Genomic DNA, 14,933 nt, shown 5'->3' on the forward strand with positions numbered 1-14,933 from the left:
AGACAAGAGGAGCACCCAATTCTGAGTTTGGATATTTGAGCTATGCGATAATATGTAGGTAGTGTTACGGAAAATTATTTCAATAGAGGAAAAAAGTAAAAGAGATAGAGAGAATAAATAGAAATAGACTGCCACAATCATGATAGGCAAATGCTTTATTGAAGCATCGGAAATTTCAAACGTCACAGAAGAGGAAAAAAATATTTGCTTTACATACAAGTCTTACAGTTTTTTTTCATCAATATCAGCCATTACAATTTACTGCTGGGACTTGAGTTCCTTCACCCTCTCCTCGGTCGCCTTCAGTGCCTTCCCATATTTGCTTATTAACTGAAAGATCATAGTACTTTCAAACATCAATTGCCATCAATCATCGTTTACTTATGGGAAAGGCAAAGAGAAGGTGAATTAAAAATTTGTTAAAACCTACCTCATCAACCTCTGCAGGGGACATTATAAATGGAGGAGACATCATAATGTTGTCACCTGAAACACGTACTAACATTCCGTGCTTTTCGCACTGTGCTCCAAAATATGCACCTATCCCTGTAATTCCGATGATCAAATACCATTAACAACGAAAATAAGATGTCAAATCCAGAAGACGCACGCATGCAGACAGCTTGATGTGCAATTGTGCATGTGCGTATGGTGTGTTTGTGGGGAGTGTGTGAGTGTTATTCGTATATGCATGTGCATTCGTGGTGTGCTTCATTTGGAGACTATACGATAAAAAGGTGAGGAACTTGCCCCATTCAGGAGGGAACGGTTCATTTGGAGACTTGTTGTCTGCAAACTCTGTACCAAGAATCAAACCAGTGCCCCGAATCTGCAGAATCAGATGAGTACAACAGAAATAAATATCTCATATTATGTATTCTTGCCAACCAAAATCAATTCAAGTGAATGAAATAATACCTCTCCAATGATGGGACTATCAGAAAAGGCTTTTACACCATCTTGAAACTTTGGCGCTATCTTATTTACTTGCTCAACAATATTTCTTTCCCTGCAAAGATATAAGAGAAATTTCACTTATTTCTATATGTAATACGAGTGGATCTGGATAATTTATATCAAGAGTCGTGACAACTTCAGTCCGTTAATTAATTTTTTTCCCATCTAGTTCCTATATATAAGAAGTGTAATCAGATGATCCTCATCAGGTCAACCTACTTTTTTAATTTTCTACAGACGATCATAAAAAAACATACTTGTAAATCTTAAGCGCTTCGATGGCAACGGCACAGGAAACAGGATGCCCAGAATAAGTAAATCCATGAGAGAAAGAACCTGACAAAAAAGGAATTTGACGGATCATTCAATGATAATAACCTCTTGACACTTTTTTGATGAGCAAGATTATCATACCAAGTGTGTTGCTTTGAGAGTGAATGACTTCTGAAACTTCGGGACTCACAAGAATAGCTCCAATGGGCATATATGCTGAAGAAAGGGCCTATAAAACATAATATGAGGACAGTGCCCACAGATGAAAACTGGCTCAGGATATGAGATAGCACTTGTATATCCAATTTTACCTTTGCGAAGGACACAAGATCTGGTTTAATGCTGTATTTGTCACAACCAAACATTGTGCCAAGTCTTCCAAATGCACAAATTACCTAGAATATACAAAACTGAAGAAAGTGAGTCTTTAATTAAAAAAATATTAATAAAAGCTTGATCATAACATAATATCATTAGTAACATTAGATTGAATAGGATGTACCTCATCTGCTATAAAAAGGATGTCATATTTTTTTACAACAGCTTGAACCTGCATCAAATTTGAAATTCTATAATTATAAAAATGAGTAGTAGAAGGTAGATATTTGTCCTACACTGCATACCTTTTCTCTTTTGCCAAAAAAAGGGTCAAAATGAAAAAGTCATGTCATATTGTATGAAAAAAAAAAAATTTATGGAACAATGGAAATTCAGTGGTCAACTTGTACATTTGTCAACCAACATATTTCATAATCAAATTGGTGAACTTTCCGATGGATGATTCTCTAGTTAAGACGTCCGTATAATACCAAATGCAGGCTTGTACATGTTTGTTAGCAAATTACTATCTCACCTTCTCAAAATAAGTCGCAGGAGGAGGTATCACGCCTCCTGCCCCCATGACAGGCTCAGCAATAAATGCAGCAATCTGAAATAAACAACCGTACAAGTTACTAACTGAGCAACCTTTCAATTGTTAAAATTGTTTTCACAAGCAAGCTACATGCAAACTAAATTACCGTCTCTGGTCCCTCTTTGAGAATGAGATCCTCTAAATTTTTGGCTAATCTGGTTGAATACTCCTCCTCTGTCTCACCTGAAACAAGAAATTAACATGCATATATTTAGTAAAATCATAAGAAGTCATTGAAAATATATAAACAGGAGTGAGCAAAAACCTGGATGAGCGTAGCGCCAATAATGAGGGCAGTCAGTGTGCAATACAAAGGGAGCCGGCAGATCAAATTTTTGGTGCAAAGCTGGAAGACTGCAATGATAAATCACTTGTCAAAGGACTCAAAGGCTGTATACAATAGGTCATTAGGTATCACAATTTTCACTTGTTTAACTTTTCCTACCCAGAAAGACTAGCTGCAATCAAAGTTGAACCATGGTACCTGAAAAAATGTCAACAATAGCAAATAATTATTCAGGAATAATATGAAATTATTGTAAATCACATCAAAATTAGTGGTGAAATTTACGATTTTTGTCGTGCAATAAATTTCTTCTTGTTTGGTCTTCCAAGAGCATTATTGTAATACCAAACCAGCTTGACCTACAACATAAATTAAGACAAGAAGGTAAAACATCAAAATTGTCATCTCCAATGTCATTTAATTGTGACCACAGAACCAGCTTCAAGTAAGAATGTCCCCCCCTCCCCCCCACCCAAAAAAAAAAAAAAACTTTGTATTGAGGACATGATAAAACAGAAGACAGTGGCAGGTGACCTTTCCTCTGTTCACTTCTTGATCTTAATCATAGTCCATCACTGTTGACAAATTCTAATTCATTCTATATAATCATAATCTCGCAAAGAGAAAATACAAGACAGATTTCACTGCAGCTTCTTACATGAGATATCTTTAAACTGTCTGCATGTAAAAAGCAACTGAGAGAGGGAACACTAAGTGCATAGTAAGTATACCTGAGTGTCATTGGCTTCTGATCCACTATTAGTAAAGAAAACCTTGGCCATTTTACTTGCGGTAAACATTTCTAAAAGCTCCTTTGCAAGATCCTGTGAGATCAAAGTTAATTCAGTTGCCAGTAGAAAGTAACAGTGCAGATGTCTTCAGAATATATTGAAGCAAGAAAAACAGCATCAGCTGCTATATTTGGTAGGTAGAAAACGAGAAAATGAGAGACTGATATAAAGAAAGTAGTATTGCACAAGAAAGATGTAATCCCAGTATTTGCTTATAACAAAATCGAATCTGTGCATACCAGAGAAGGTTTTGTGGTACGATTCCAGAAGGAGTGGTAAAATGGCAGGGTATTCAATTGTGCAGTAGCAGCAGCCACAAGGCGAGGTTCACTCCCCCCTGAAAATTTCAATATTGAATAGTTAGTTGAAGTAATGCTCTTTTCGCGATAGACAAACACATACTAGAGTTTAGGTATATATATGTGTCCATATATTGTATATATATCTCTGATGTTAAATATGTAATTTTACTACATTAGATGAGAGTAAATTGGTTTTTTCAAATATCATAAATTTAAGGAGTCTCGGCTTATAGAATCTTGCTCTAGGGAGCTAACTCTAGTACTCAAATAAAATAAATTAGCAATGGTAAAGTCTAAGCATAACGAGAAAGGAACTAGATGTAAGCATTGAATCTAATCCTGTGCTTCCCCTGAAGCCAGTCCAACTGATTCAAGCAGATTGATACACATTCGACAAGAGTGTGAAGATATTATGTGATGCTGAAAAAAAGGTTGGTGCCGGTGTTAGAGGAGAGAGAGGAAGGTCTAGATTGAAATGCAAGACATGTAAGAAAATACCTAGGGCTGTGCACCATAGGCCAGAAAGAGAATCAAGATACTTCTTCCCATTGATGTCGTAAACATAACTACCCTACATCATCGATGAAGTTGGAGTTAATCGCATAATTGAGGAGCATATAAGCAATAGAATACGAGAATAGACTTTGGTCACAAAATACTATTGTACAATTTAAATAACAGGTGCCTATGAGCTAACCTCAGACTTTTCTATAACCAGTGGATGCACATCAGTACTCTGCCACCCAGCTGTGAAAGGTGCCAGCATATCATGCCCCTTAAACCTGAGATAATGAAGTAATGAACATATTTCAGCAACCAAATATTTATTCAAATTCACTGTCATGCCTGCATATAAAAATCTACATAGTACTACATACAGATTGGACTCACCAAGATATTGCTTTATTACTATACTGAGCTTTATATCACAAATTACAACCACACAATTCTTCCACCAAAAAACACACACAACAGCAGAAGCACCACATACCCATTAGTGGTTGAATCTTCCTTTTGCAAAGACGCATCTGTACCATAGAACCTGGCAAGCAAAGGGATTTGATACAAGTTCTCCGACAAACTTTTGGAAGCAGAAAAATGCTTTGTAAATGAACCAATCTGTAAACCAAAGGAAAAAGGAAAAAAAAAATCTATTACGATTAAAAAATTAATAGTGAATATTTTGTACTGCTCCAATAAGTTTTATATGTTATATATGCACAGATTCATCTTCGTGAATGATATTTATAATATTTATGACAAAAGGTGAAGCTTCTCTTCACTTTTAGAATGACATGGGAAAAGTGAACCTTTTAGAATGACAAAAGATTAAGGGAGAAAAAAAAAAGAGAAAACTGATCAACCCTATTAGTAAATTAAGAAACAAAATATAGTAAAAAAACAACATTAGTAACCCAAAAAGAAAAAAAAATCTGAATTTGAAAAGTTCCCAGTACATATATTGATCTATATAAAGCAAGAATATGAAGTCCTCAGAGACAGAAAAGCAGTCTAAAACTGAAAAATAGGCCAAATGGGTGATAGGATTTGTTTATAGTTTTGCAAACAAGTAGCTCCTAGTGAAGATCAAAAGATGTAAAATAGCATAATATTCATTAAAAAAAAAAAAAAGACATGGTGGTAACTGATAAAATTCAATTTTCGCGATGAAAGTGAAACCTGGGATTTGAGGGATGATTGAAGGAGCTTGCTGGTCACCATTTTTGCTCTTAACATGCAACAAAGGCGGAGTGTTTTTTTTTTTTCCCCGGTTTTAGCTGTTCTTATTGCTCAGACACAAGCAATAGCTGAAAGAGTGAGAATCTGAGACGACTCCTTTATGAATCATTATATGGCTTGAATAAGGATTTAATTAAATTTTATGAATCATTATTTGGTTTAAAAAATGATTTAATGAAATTAAATTTGATTGCGTTATTTCAGTTTAACCGCGCTTCGCTTGGAGTGACAGTTACCACTTTAACTACACTACAAATCGGTCCCACCACTATATTCAGATTAAGAGATGACGAAATCAACGTTTTTTTTTTTATATTTTAATTTTAAACTAGAGACAAAGTTAGGGTGCATTTGGTATCGCCTTTCACTTGTGTTTTTATTTTTGTTTTATAAATTGGAAATAATCAGTTTTTAATGAAAAAATATATATATTTGGTTGATTGTTTCTAAAATGATATTTAAAAATAAAAAAGTCAAAATTTAGAAAAGTGAAAAAAAGTATTATAATTAAAAATTTTAATAAACTAAATTTTTTAGACATTATATATTTTAATTTTTGTTATCGTAAATTTTTTATTTTATAAAAATGAGACAAAAAATATATATTTTTAGAGAATATAAAAGTTCTTTAAAAATTGTTAAAATATTACATTATCATTATAGCAAAAAGAAAAAAAAATTAAAATGATTAAATAAATAATAAAATTATATTATAAAGTAAATATTGGTTGTGGATCCACATGATAAGGGATAGGTTTTTTATTTTCTTATTATGCAAGTAGGATTGTGGAAACTCATTTGAAGAATGAAAATTGAAAAACATCAATTTTTTGTTCTCTACTTTAGAGAATGAGAGCAAATCAATTTCTAATAGAAATAAATATTTATTTAAAAATTAGTGAACCAAACAAATTTTAGGACAAAAATAATAGTAACATGCAACGTAGCAGTACGGACACAGAGTAATTAATGATTCTATTAGCTGAGGGACAAAACTATGATTGTAATTTATATTTTAAATGGCATATTTGTTTAGTGGATAAAACTGTGGCGCAACTGTGATACAACCATTTGATTTACACCTATTCAAGTGGATCCTACTCATTTAAGTGGATCCAATAACTGATGCAACTGTAGCACGGTACCACAGTTGCACTGTAACCTGATCCTTGTTTAGTTAACTTTATGAAAAAATTATGTCTCATCAAGAATTTTGTAAATGCAAATTGCAAAAATTTATTCCTCACACACACAACTCATCTTTTATAAGCATCAGTCATCACATAGGGGATAAGAAAAGAAATGTCAACCCTAAAAATACAAATTATAAATTCACATGATTACTCATATATCACACAAATTAATCAAATTTATTTGCTTTTACACTCAATGAGATACAAAAACATTTTAGTTTAGTTTATGGTGATCACAAAATTAATTAATGTAATTGCTAATCCCAACTGTACATGCTTAATCAATAATACGATCACGGTGTTGACGAGCAAGGACAATAACAAATTGAACACTTCTTTTTAGCCTTTATTTGAAGAAAACAAATTGATTACTTAAACCACACAGAGTAAAAAAAGGACTTGATGATCTTGATAATGTATGTAAACTAGTCATTCGATCATAGGATAATATTATTCAAAGCAAATGCAGATGATCTGGAAACGACACTATTCAATGTTAACAGAGAAATGCAACAGCTACCTATCTAGAACAGTGGAATAAGAGACTTGCATTAAGAATCATCTGAAAAACTGCTACCATCCATGAAGCTCAGTTTCACCTAGAGAATAAAAAGAATCTCATTTACAGACTTCTAAAGCCGACATGTCATCTCACGAAGAACATTGAACTGCTTGAACCTTGCAACACAATTGTATTAGCAACGGTTTAAAACTGGATTAGTACTGAATGGTTCCAGGGGTCAAGCAGCTCGATAGAAGATTTCCTCATCTTTCACTTCCTGTTAACTAATCAGCACAGACGATTTCAGGAAAAATTTATGCACATGCTAGAAGTTTCGAGTTGAGTTTTAGGTCTACAAACCAGACCCAGATGCAGGATTGTGACCAGAAGAACCCCCTGGAGTGAATACAGGAAGCTGGTTCGAGGCTGAATCCCTTTTGAATCTGGATTCTCGAGACAAGTGGAGTGCAGTCCTCTCCTGGTTCAAACTCCTGTCATTTCTTAAATTATCCCTAATCGGGACACTCAAAAGTGGACCACCAAAGAAAATGGAGTCTCCTGTGTACATCAGCTTTTCTGCTTGCTGCACTGGAGCCCTTGGTGCTGAAGAAGAAGACTCATGTGATGGAATAACTGGCCTTCTACTTTGACTGCTAACTTGTGCACTAGAAGATGGCAATCCTATTTGCAAGGATGATCTGTTTCCAACATCTGATGCTGATATTGGAACCGATACATACCTCCCAGCTTCTTGGTCCCAAACAACAGAAGTCCTTTTAACATCTCTAAGAAGAGAAGCAGCAGGAGCTGACAGCAGCAATGGATCAGTTACACCTCCCTTTTGCATTATCTTTTCATCAAATCCAGATGAAGTGTGGGTAACTGAGAGGTTGTTGGTGCTAGGAAATGGTGCCTTTGAAGTTACTGGACGATCAGGAATGCCAGGAACTGAGGTGGCTGCACTAATACGATTCAAAGGATGAGCTTGCGGCAGAGGACTAAGAGTGACCGACTCATGGATGTGGCTTGGACTGCTGAAGCTGCTCATACTTTGAGTCCCAGTTTCATATTCATCCCGGCTACCTTGACTGGGGGCACATGAATTTCTCACAGGTGACAATCTCATCTCATTCTTGTTCCCTTTATTTGCTCCCATATCTGTGCTAACACTACTTCGGACACTCATATTGCCACTGGAGCTAAATTCTGAATCGGGATGCCGATTATCAACAGGCCGTAAAACAGACGATGATGCCCTGGCCTTGGCTGCAGCCCTCATGGCCTCACTGGAATCTAACTTTGCAAGCTTCCAAGCACTAATACGAACAGATCTTTTGGGTACCTTTTGCCCTCTTTCTGCAACTCCAGCTGCATCTGGATCAACAGTTGATGGAACCATTCCAGGCTCCAAGTGGGGTACAACTTCATCCTAACGAACACCATATTCAAAACAAAAGTGTTAATACCATTCAATCACACTTGAAAAGTTTGCTTCAATGTATAAGGTTACGGGCACAGAAGGTTTGTAACACCTGATAATCGACAAATACCCTAGGAGGGGTACACCAACCCCCCTTATACTGCAGGCCCAGAGAACTTCCACCACTTACACCAGTTGTCGCAGATCCCGACGGAGAGTATAGCACATTTGGCAGTTCCTCATCCACAGATGCTCCAGCAGGCGCCTCACTCATTGCTCTCATTGCTACAACATACTCATAGGTCGTGATACCCTAAATCCAATATAAAAATCAAAAATCAAATTGAAAATTTTAGATTACCACAGAAATTGTCCCTTGCCTCTCTATAATCTACTAGTCACCTCATTATTTTTCCTTTCCAATACTCCAATTAATCACCAAATGGAAGAAGATTAATGACCCAAATTCAGTCAGATATTTTCATAAAATTCCAAACAACTCATCCATTTTCCAACTGACCAAACAGAGCACAAGGGAAATGATAGCAGTATGAAGTTTCTTAGTCACTGACCTTTCTGATGAGTATCATGTGGAAAAAGAAGAGTTCACCCAGAGGTATACAAGCAAGCATAGAAACCGCGGTACAGATAGCCTGCAGAATTTATTCAGCATTAGCACAGTATTTTCACAAGTAAATGTAATTAATCATTAGACTTGTCTCACACAATATGTACCACAACAGTTGCAAATGGAGCACGAGAGAAACCATCTCCAAGTCTGTCAATAATTTCAGTCTCCATGCTCTTCTTATTAACAAAGCAACGCACAAGGACAGCAATACCAACACCTGCTTCAATAACAAGCTGAAGCACAGAGATATTGAAAGATGATCAGTATTGTGAAGTAAAATCTAGTCAAATGATAAAATATTAGACTGCACATACCCAAACAAGACTGATGGCCATAAGTGAGATAAAAGTCACATAATTTTTGTGTCCCACACAATTGTTAAGCCACTGCAGCCATAAAATATTTTGAGGTCAAGATCCAATTTTAAAAGAAAGAGTGAGGAAGAAACAACTAGATGATGCTTAATCCAAAACAAATTGAGATAATCGAAGATAAGTGCTTGTAAAGAGCACTTGGAACAACATGAAGATATACCCGGCAGTGATGATCAAAACCGTCCACACATTTATCACAACTTCGGCAATGTTTGCTGAACCTGCGAACCTGCAGCCAGGAAGGCTTTCGTGTCTATTTAAGAATTCCAAATCAACATGAGGTATCCCTCAACTAGAGATCAAGAATTCCAAGACAAGAAGTGTTTCACGGTTCGTATAAATGGCAAAAGTAGCACAAGTCCAATAAAATATTCAAGGGGTAAGAATCTAATAGAAACATCAATCAAATGAATCAGTAAGGGTGTGAATATTAATCTCTGTCTGTTATAATACAAGATAAGCAATATATGGTCCTACTACACTAATATATTTGTTATAAAGTAATGTGGGTGTCAGCTAGTTCAGTTGGAAAAACCTCGTGTTAATACGAAAGGTCTGGAGTCCGAACCCTGCTCACATGGTGGCGAGGGAATTTAATTGCTAGTCATGCTATGATTTAAAATGAAGTAAAGAAAACAATGTTACACCTCAGCATTGCATAGTGTGCAGAACAATGCATCATCGCCGTTGCCCTGTTGCTCAGCTGCTGCTTCCTCTTTACGGCAATCTTCACGAACAAATAATGCACAGAAGATTCTTCCATTGATGTTACAGGATTTTCTGGTTGCCGGTTTTCCTGGTATGTCTGCACCACCCATATCCCCTACTGAGCCTTTCTTACTAGAGTTAGCCGCTGCTAGGGAACTTCGGGAAACCGATGATGGGGAAGAATGTGGCACATTGCCAAATTCATTAAATGCTCTATCCATGTCCACTGATGGTAACCTAGGATTTCTCTTAGTTTTTTCAGTCCCTTTTCCATCAAATTTAGACATTATGCCAGGATCTGCAGGGTTAATTGCTGTACACCTGACATAAAGAATGAATACAAGGAGTGCCTGCAATGCCACACCAACAATACAGGGGATAATAAATGAAGGCCAGGTTTCTTTGTGCAGAAAAGAAAACATATGTCTATGATCATGCTACTGAAAAAGCTCCTGAAATAAATCCATTTTTCTTCATTTGGGCAGAAACAAAAAATTATATTTTCACATTGATCAACTATATTTGTGTATTTTGCGCTTCAAACACAAGACAGTTTCACATCTGATGATCATCATCCACTATTCATCTAGAAAAGTCGTGTAAAATGTATAAGCTGAAAAAGCACTATCATAGACCATAGTTGTCAAACCCATATGCGCCGGCTGGTCCTCAATTTGTTCTTTTATCAAGGAATGGGAGTAAACTGGGTGAACCACAAATTTCCATTAGGAACAGCTTATCCAGGTTAGACTGCCAGCCTTTTTCTCGTGTGTGTGTGTGTGTGTGTGTGTGAGAGAGAGAGAGAGAGAGAGGATGCCTTAATAAGAATAGAACCTTGTTGTCATACATGGAATGAACAGTCCCAACTACCAATCCTCATTTTAAGTTTACACAGTAGACATTGATCTTTTTGATTTTTCTGTTTGATAATCCAGAAACCTCCCGGTGTAGCTCTGGTTTGAGACTTGCGACTGGTGCAACTTTTATGCCATTTCACAAGTATACAATAATAATCTTGAACATATTAAAATAGTAATTTAAAGGGAACTCACATACCACTGGTGAATAAGTAGCAAACAAAGCATATTCCCAGATGTGGCCTCCAAGGAAAGGAGCGAAGAAAGCATAGAATGCGACTACTAACAAGCAAAATACAGTAATTGCAACAACCTACGATGATAATATCAAAAGAAAGCAATGTCAGCTCAAACAAACGGCATCACCAGAATATAAAGGTTGAAAAATCATCAAATGCCACTTTGATAGATAGTGCTACTATTTCTCTGTTTATAATACTAGGGCCTCTGCGTGGCATACAAATATCCAGCATGTTAATCCTTAATCCTTATCATGGATACTAACTCCTCCATTACAACAATAGTCTAGTTCAACAACACAGAGAATTCCTACCACAAGCTTCAACGAAAGTAACCTGTAAATCTCAATATATAAAATTCAGAATTGTTCATTTCTTTCCCTCAGTAAGCAAACAGTAAACAAGTTAAACATTTCAATTCGGTACTGATGGTAGAATTACGGAAACCAAGAAATGAGTAATACCCTAAATCCTAACATTAAGATTGTAGCAATGACGTATCGCACAGAGCACAACAACAGAATTGTAACCATAACGCATATCCAACACTATTCACGGAACGAGTACAAATGCAGGATAGAAAACCTTAATTGCAGGACTTAGTTTTCTTGAGTGTTAAAAAATAATAAGACTTGGGGTAGGTTTGTAACAGTTTGTACTTCTACATAATTTTGAAGGCATAACAGCAAAAGCATTTGTTAAACACCCATTTATATTTAATGGTCAGTGATTCCATGGCGAATGCTGAATTACAACTTACAAGCCGCAAACAAGTGAACAACCCCCAATCCAAGACATATCTGAAGTACAGCTTGGTGAAATTTGTAACCAAGCAAAATATAAACAAGAGCTAAAACCCAACTCCAAAATCAAACAACAAGAAAACTTTAACACACACAATTGAACACAAAGAAATATCCCTTAGAAATAAACAACAAAATATAGAACAAATGAGAACCCACATTTAAACCATTTTGAAGAGAACCCCAGATTAGGCAACCATTGACTTAAATACAAAGAGAAGTCAAAATTTAAGTAAAAAAGAATCTCACAAAACAGAGTGATAGTATAGCGTAAAATACCTGAAACGTGTGTGCAGGTAGTTGCCATCCATGTTTTCTCACCATAACTGTCAAAATTCTCCCACCTTAAAACCCACAGAAACCCTAACACACACGGTGAACCTAGAAGAGACAGACAGAAAGAGACACAGTAAATTGAAGTTCCCACTTCCCAGTTCGGCACTTCCCCCTGTAAAGCAAAAAAGCAAAAATGATAAACACATAATAAATATTAAAAAAAAGAAAGATAAATGTCACTAATGAAATGAGTAGCTGATAGTCTTACTTGTCCAGCATTTAAATAAATAATATATAAAAATAAATAAAATAAAGAATACCCCGATATAGAGGTTAGACGAAAGCAGGAAAGCAGTAGTCCAAAGAAAGAAACAAAAACCAAGTGGAAAGGGTTGAAAGGAAAAACACGAACGACAAAACAAAAGAAAGACGTTGACGATATTTATTTATTTATCTATTTTTAATAATAAATGGGGGACACACGGTTTTATCAAATTTGTTAGCGTTGGACGTGTTCGTGTTTCCTTGCGTTTTGTGCATTTCGTAACTTTTTTAAAAAATAATTTTTATGGGTTTTTTTTTTCCCCCTCGATATAAAATATTTGGAATCTGCTTCGTTTTGGTCCAAAAACGGGTTGTGGTTTTATGTCCCCACCATAATTATTTTCTCACTTTTACCTCTTTTAGTATGGTCCCCAGCTGTTACGGTTAGGCCCAATGGGCCCATGAGATGCGGTTCAATAGTGTAGTTAGAATGTTTTAGGTTGCACTGATTTTATTTAATTAATAATATTTTAAGTTTCGCAATCTTTATATCAAAATCGAGTGTCTTCCAATATGTAGCTTACATTATCTGAAAATTATTTTATTTTATTTTTTTACAAGACTCAATTGTCAGTTAATTCAAATAATTGCTGAATTATGAGAGACTAATTTTGGGTCAATTGTAAGTATGTATATTTTAAGTCTTTATAAGAACTCCAATATTTCTTCTCCTCGTATAAATATAAGTGAGATCGATATTTCCTTAAATTTAGTGGAAGAAGATTACCTTAATATAGAGTAAATAATTTAACTTAATATAGCAAATAATTTATCCCCAATCTTTAGACTTGTAATTATGCATTCTAGTTGATGAAATAAGACAAAGAAAGAAGATAAATTTTGATCTAGTAAAAGAGGGCTGTGGTGATTAAGGGTGAGAAGTGAGAGTAGATGGCTCTATTTTTTTTTCGATTGAGAGTGGAGAGCCGCGTGCGAGATTTGAGAGACACGAAAATCATTTTGTTAACGATTTTGTTAATGTTTAATATTAATTTGCCCCTACTACAAAAATATAATTTGTAAAATTGAGGGTGAGACTATTTAAATTTGCTAATTTACTTTCTACACTCTCTTTTTAGTTAAAAAATTTTATTATATAAATAATATAAGAAAAAAATACTTAATTAATTCTTTATTCTCTTTCTCTTCTAAATTTGATAAATTCTCATCAATTCGTTTAGATATATTCTTTTAAATACCAGCTAATTGACATCATCAACCAAGAGGATCAAAACTCACCATTCAAAAATGAACATCAATTAATTTTATTTGCCATAAAAGTTAGTGAATATAGAAATTAATTTTACCAATCACAAAAGCTAATGAAAATCAAGAAAATTTGTTCATATGTATAAAAAGAATAAAATAGAGTTCATCATGTACTAAGAAAAATAACAAAAAATAAAGAATTAAAAAAAGTGAAAATGAGTGTTTATTTTTAATAATTAATTATTTTTTTAAAAATGGGAGTAAAGTCGAATTTGGTAGGTTTAATGGTAGGTTTAAAATAGCCCCGCCCTAAAATCAATTCATTATAATATTTTATTTACAAAATTGTTCCTAATTATTCCAAAAATTAACATGAAATTTTAGCAATGTTTTTTTTTTTTCAATAGGGTCAATCACCCTCAATACCCAGCAAGTTAGAGCTATCCTAATTATGAGCTCATCTCTCAACCAAGTGATACAAGAGCCAAATCCTAGTAGTCGGAATGCATTGTTGGAATAACTTAAGTGTGTTGGATAAATGAATGAAAGTTCGATGGTAGTTTTGTTTGAAAATAGATAATTATTGAGGTGTGTTTTACATTGACATTCAAAAGACTGTTACTTAGATTTATAAGTACCGTCCAATAAATTAGTTTATGAGATATATACCTAGACATCCAAAAACATAATTCTCATATCAATTCAAGAAAGAATTTTATAAAAACTCAAAGCACAAACTTTTTTCTATTAAATCTATACAAGTATCTAAATTTTACATGAATGATGTAGTGGTAGTACCACATTAGGACTAGGGGATTGAAGCCCAACTTGACTTTTTAAAAGTTACAAATTTAATTAGATATTTATCCCATTTTAATTTGATTTACCATAAAATCCATGCTAAAAATTAGAAATAACCAAATATTAGGTATTTATTTTTACATTTCCAACCCACTAAGAAAATTTGTTATTTTGAAATTCCTCCGGCCTAACTCTCCTCACACTCACCAGAAAAAAAAAAAAAAAGAAACTATTTTACCTTATTGTATTTATCCAAATGATTTTTCTTTAATGGATCTTATGACACTTCAAGTTCAACTTAATGTATATATTATGGAGTGGGTTTTGATAAAAA

At 34.6% G+C, this 14,933-nt stretch overlaps 2 protein-coding genes across 3 annotated transcripts; both read right to left on the reverse strand.

Moving 5' to 3' along the window:
• Positions 1-114: 114 nt before the first annotated feature.
• On the reverse strand, positions 115-5,379 carry LOC18039191 (gamma aminobutyrate transaminase 3, chloroplastic). The gene is made up of 19 exons (XM_006429707.2): positions 5,203-5,379; positions 4,514-4,641; positions 4,220-4,304; positions 4,021-4,093; positions 3,460-3,557; positions 3,161-3,253; positions 2,715-2,788; positions 2,589-2,627; positions 2,409-2,497; positions 2,250-2,326; positions 2,084-2,158; positions 1,733-1,780; positions 1,542-1,625; positions 1,372-1,459; positions 1,215-1,293; positions 919-1,009; positions 751-829; positions 431-546; positions 115-330 (listed from the first exon to the last, which is right to left on the reverse strand). The coding sequence occupies exons 1-19, from the start codon at positions 5,257-5,259 to the stop codon at positions 259-261; spliced, it is 1,545 nt and encodes a 514-aa protein (XP_006429770.1). The 5' UTR covers positions 5,260-5,379; the 3' UTR covers positions 115-258.
• Positions 5,380-6,872: 1,493 nt separating this feature from the next.
• Positions 6,873-12,688, reverse strand: LOC18039192 (probable protein S-acyltransferase 19). Of its 2 annotated transcripts, none has more exons than XM_006429709.2 (10): positions 12,586-12,688; positions 12,269-12,437; positions 11,147-11,260; positions 10,030-10,440; positions 9,543-9,611; positions 9,323-9,394; positions 9,113-9,241; positions 8,950-9,030; positions 8,490-8,690; positions 6,873-8,386 (listed from the first exon to the last, which is right to left on the reverse strand). In XM_006429709.2, the coding sequence occupies exons 2-10, from the start codon at positions 12,311-12,313 to the stop codon at positions 7,310-7,312; spliced, it is 2,199 nt and encodes a 732-aa protein (XP_006429772.1). In that variant the 5' UTR covers positions 12,314-12,437; positions 12,586-12,688; the 3' UTR covers positions 6,873-7,309. The 2 variants fall into 2 exon arrangements, with proteins under 2 accessions (XP_006429772.1, XP_024037473.1); XM_024181705.1 differs by lacking the exon at positions 12,586-12,688 and adding an exon at positions 12,534-12,549.
• Positions 12,689-14,933: the final 2,245 nt, after the last annotated feature.

This window comes from Citrus clementina, unplaced genomic scaffold, assembly GCF_000493195.1.
Source record: "Citrus clementina cultivar Clemenules unplaced genomic scaffold, Citrus_clementina_v1.0 scaffold_6, whole genome shotgun sequence".
Taxonomy (NCBI): Eukaryota; Viridiplantae; Streptophyta; class Magnoliopsida; order Sapindales; family Rutaceae; genus Citrus; species Citrus x clementina.

Excerpts from the sequence above, each read along its gene's own strand:
- LOC18039192 (XM_006429709.2), bottom strand. The coding sequence starts at position 12,313 with ATGGTGAGAAAACATGGATGGCAACTACCTGCACACACGTTTCAG. Across the intron at positions 11,261-12,268 it reads TACCTGCACACACGTTTCAG|GTTGTTGCAATTACTGTATT; the intron begins GTATTTTACGCT and ends TTATCATCGTAG. Across the intron at positions 8,387-8,489 it reads GGGTATTTGTCGATTATCAG|GATGAAGTTGTACCCCACTT; the intron begins GTGTTACAAACC and ends GGTGTTCGTTAG.
- LOC18039191 (XM_006429707.2), bottom strand. The coding sequence starts at position 5,259 with ATGTTAAGAGCAAAAATGGTGACCAGCAAGCTCCTTCAATCATCCCTC. Across the intron at positions 4,642-5,202 it reads AATCATCCCTCAAATCCCAG|ATTGGTTCATTTACAAAGCA; the intron begins GTTTCACTTTCA and ends TTTGGTTTACAG. Across the intron at positions 2,159-2,249 it reads TCAAAGAGGGACCAGAGACG|ATTGCTGCATTTATTGCTGA; the intron begins GTAATTTAGTTT and ends TGTTTATTTCAG.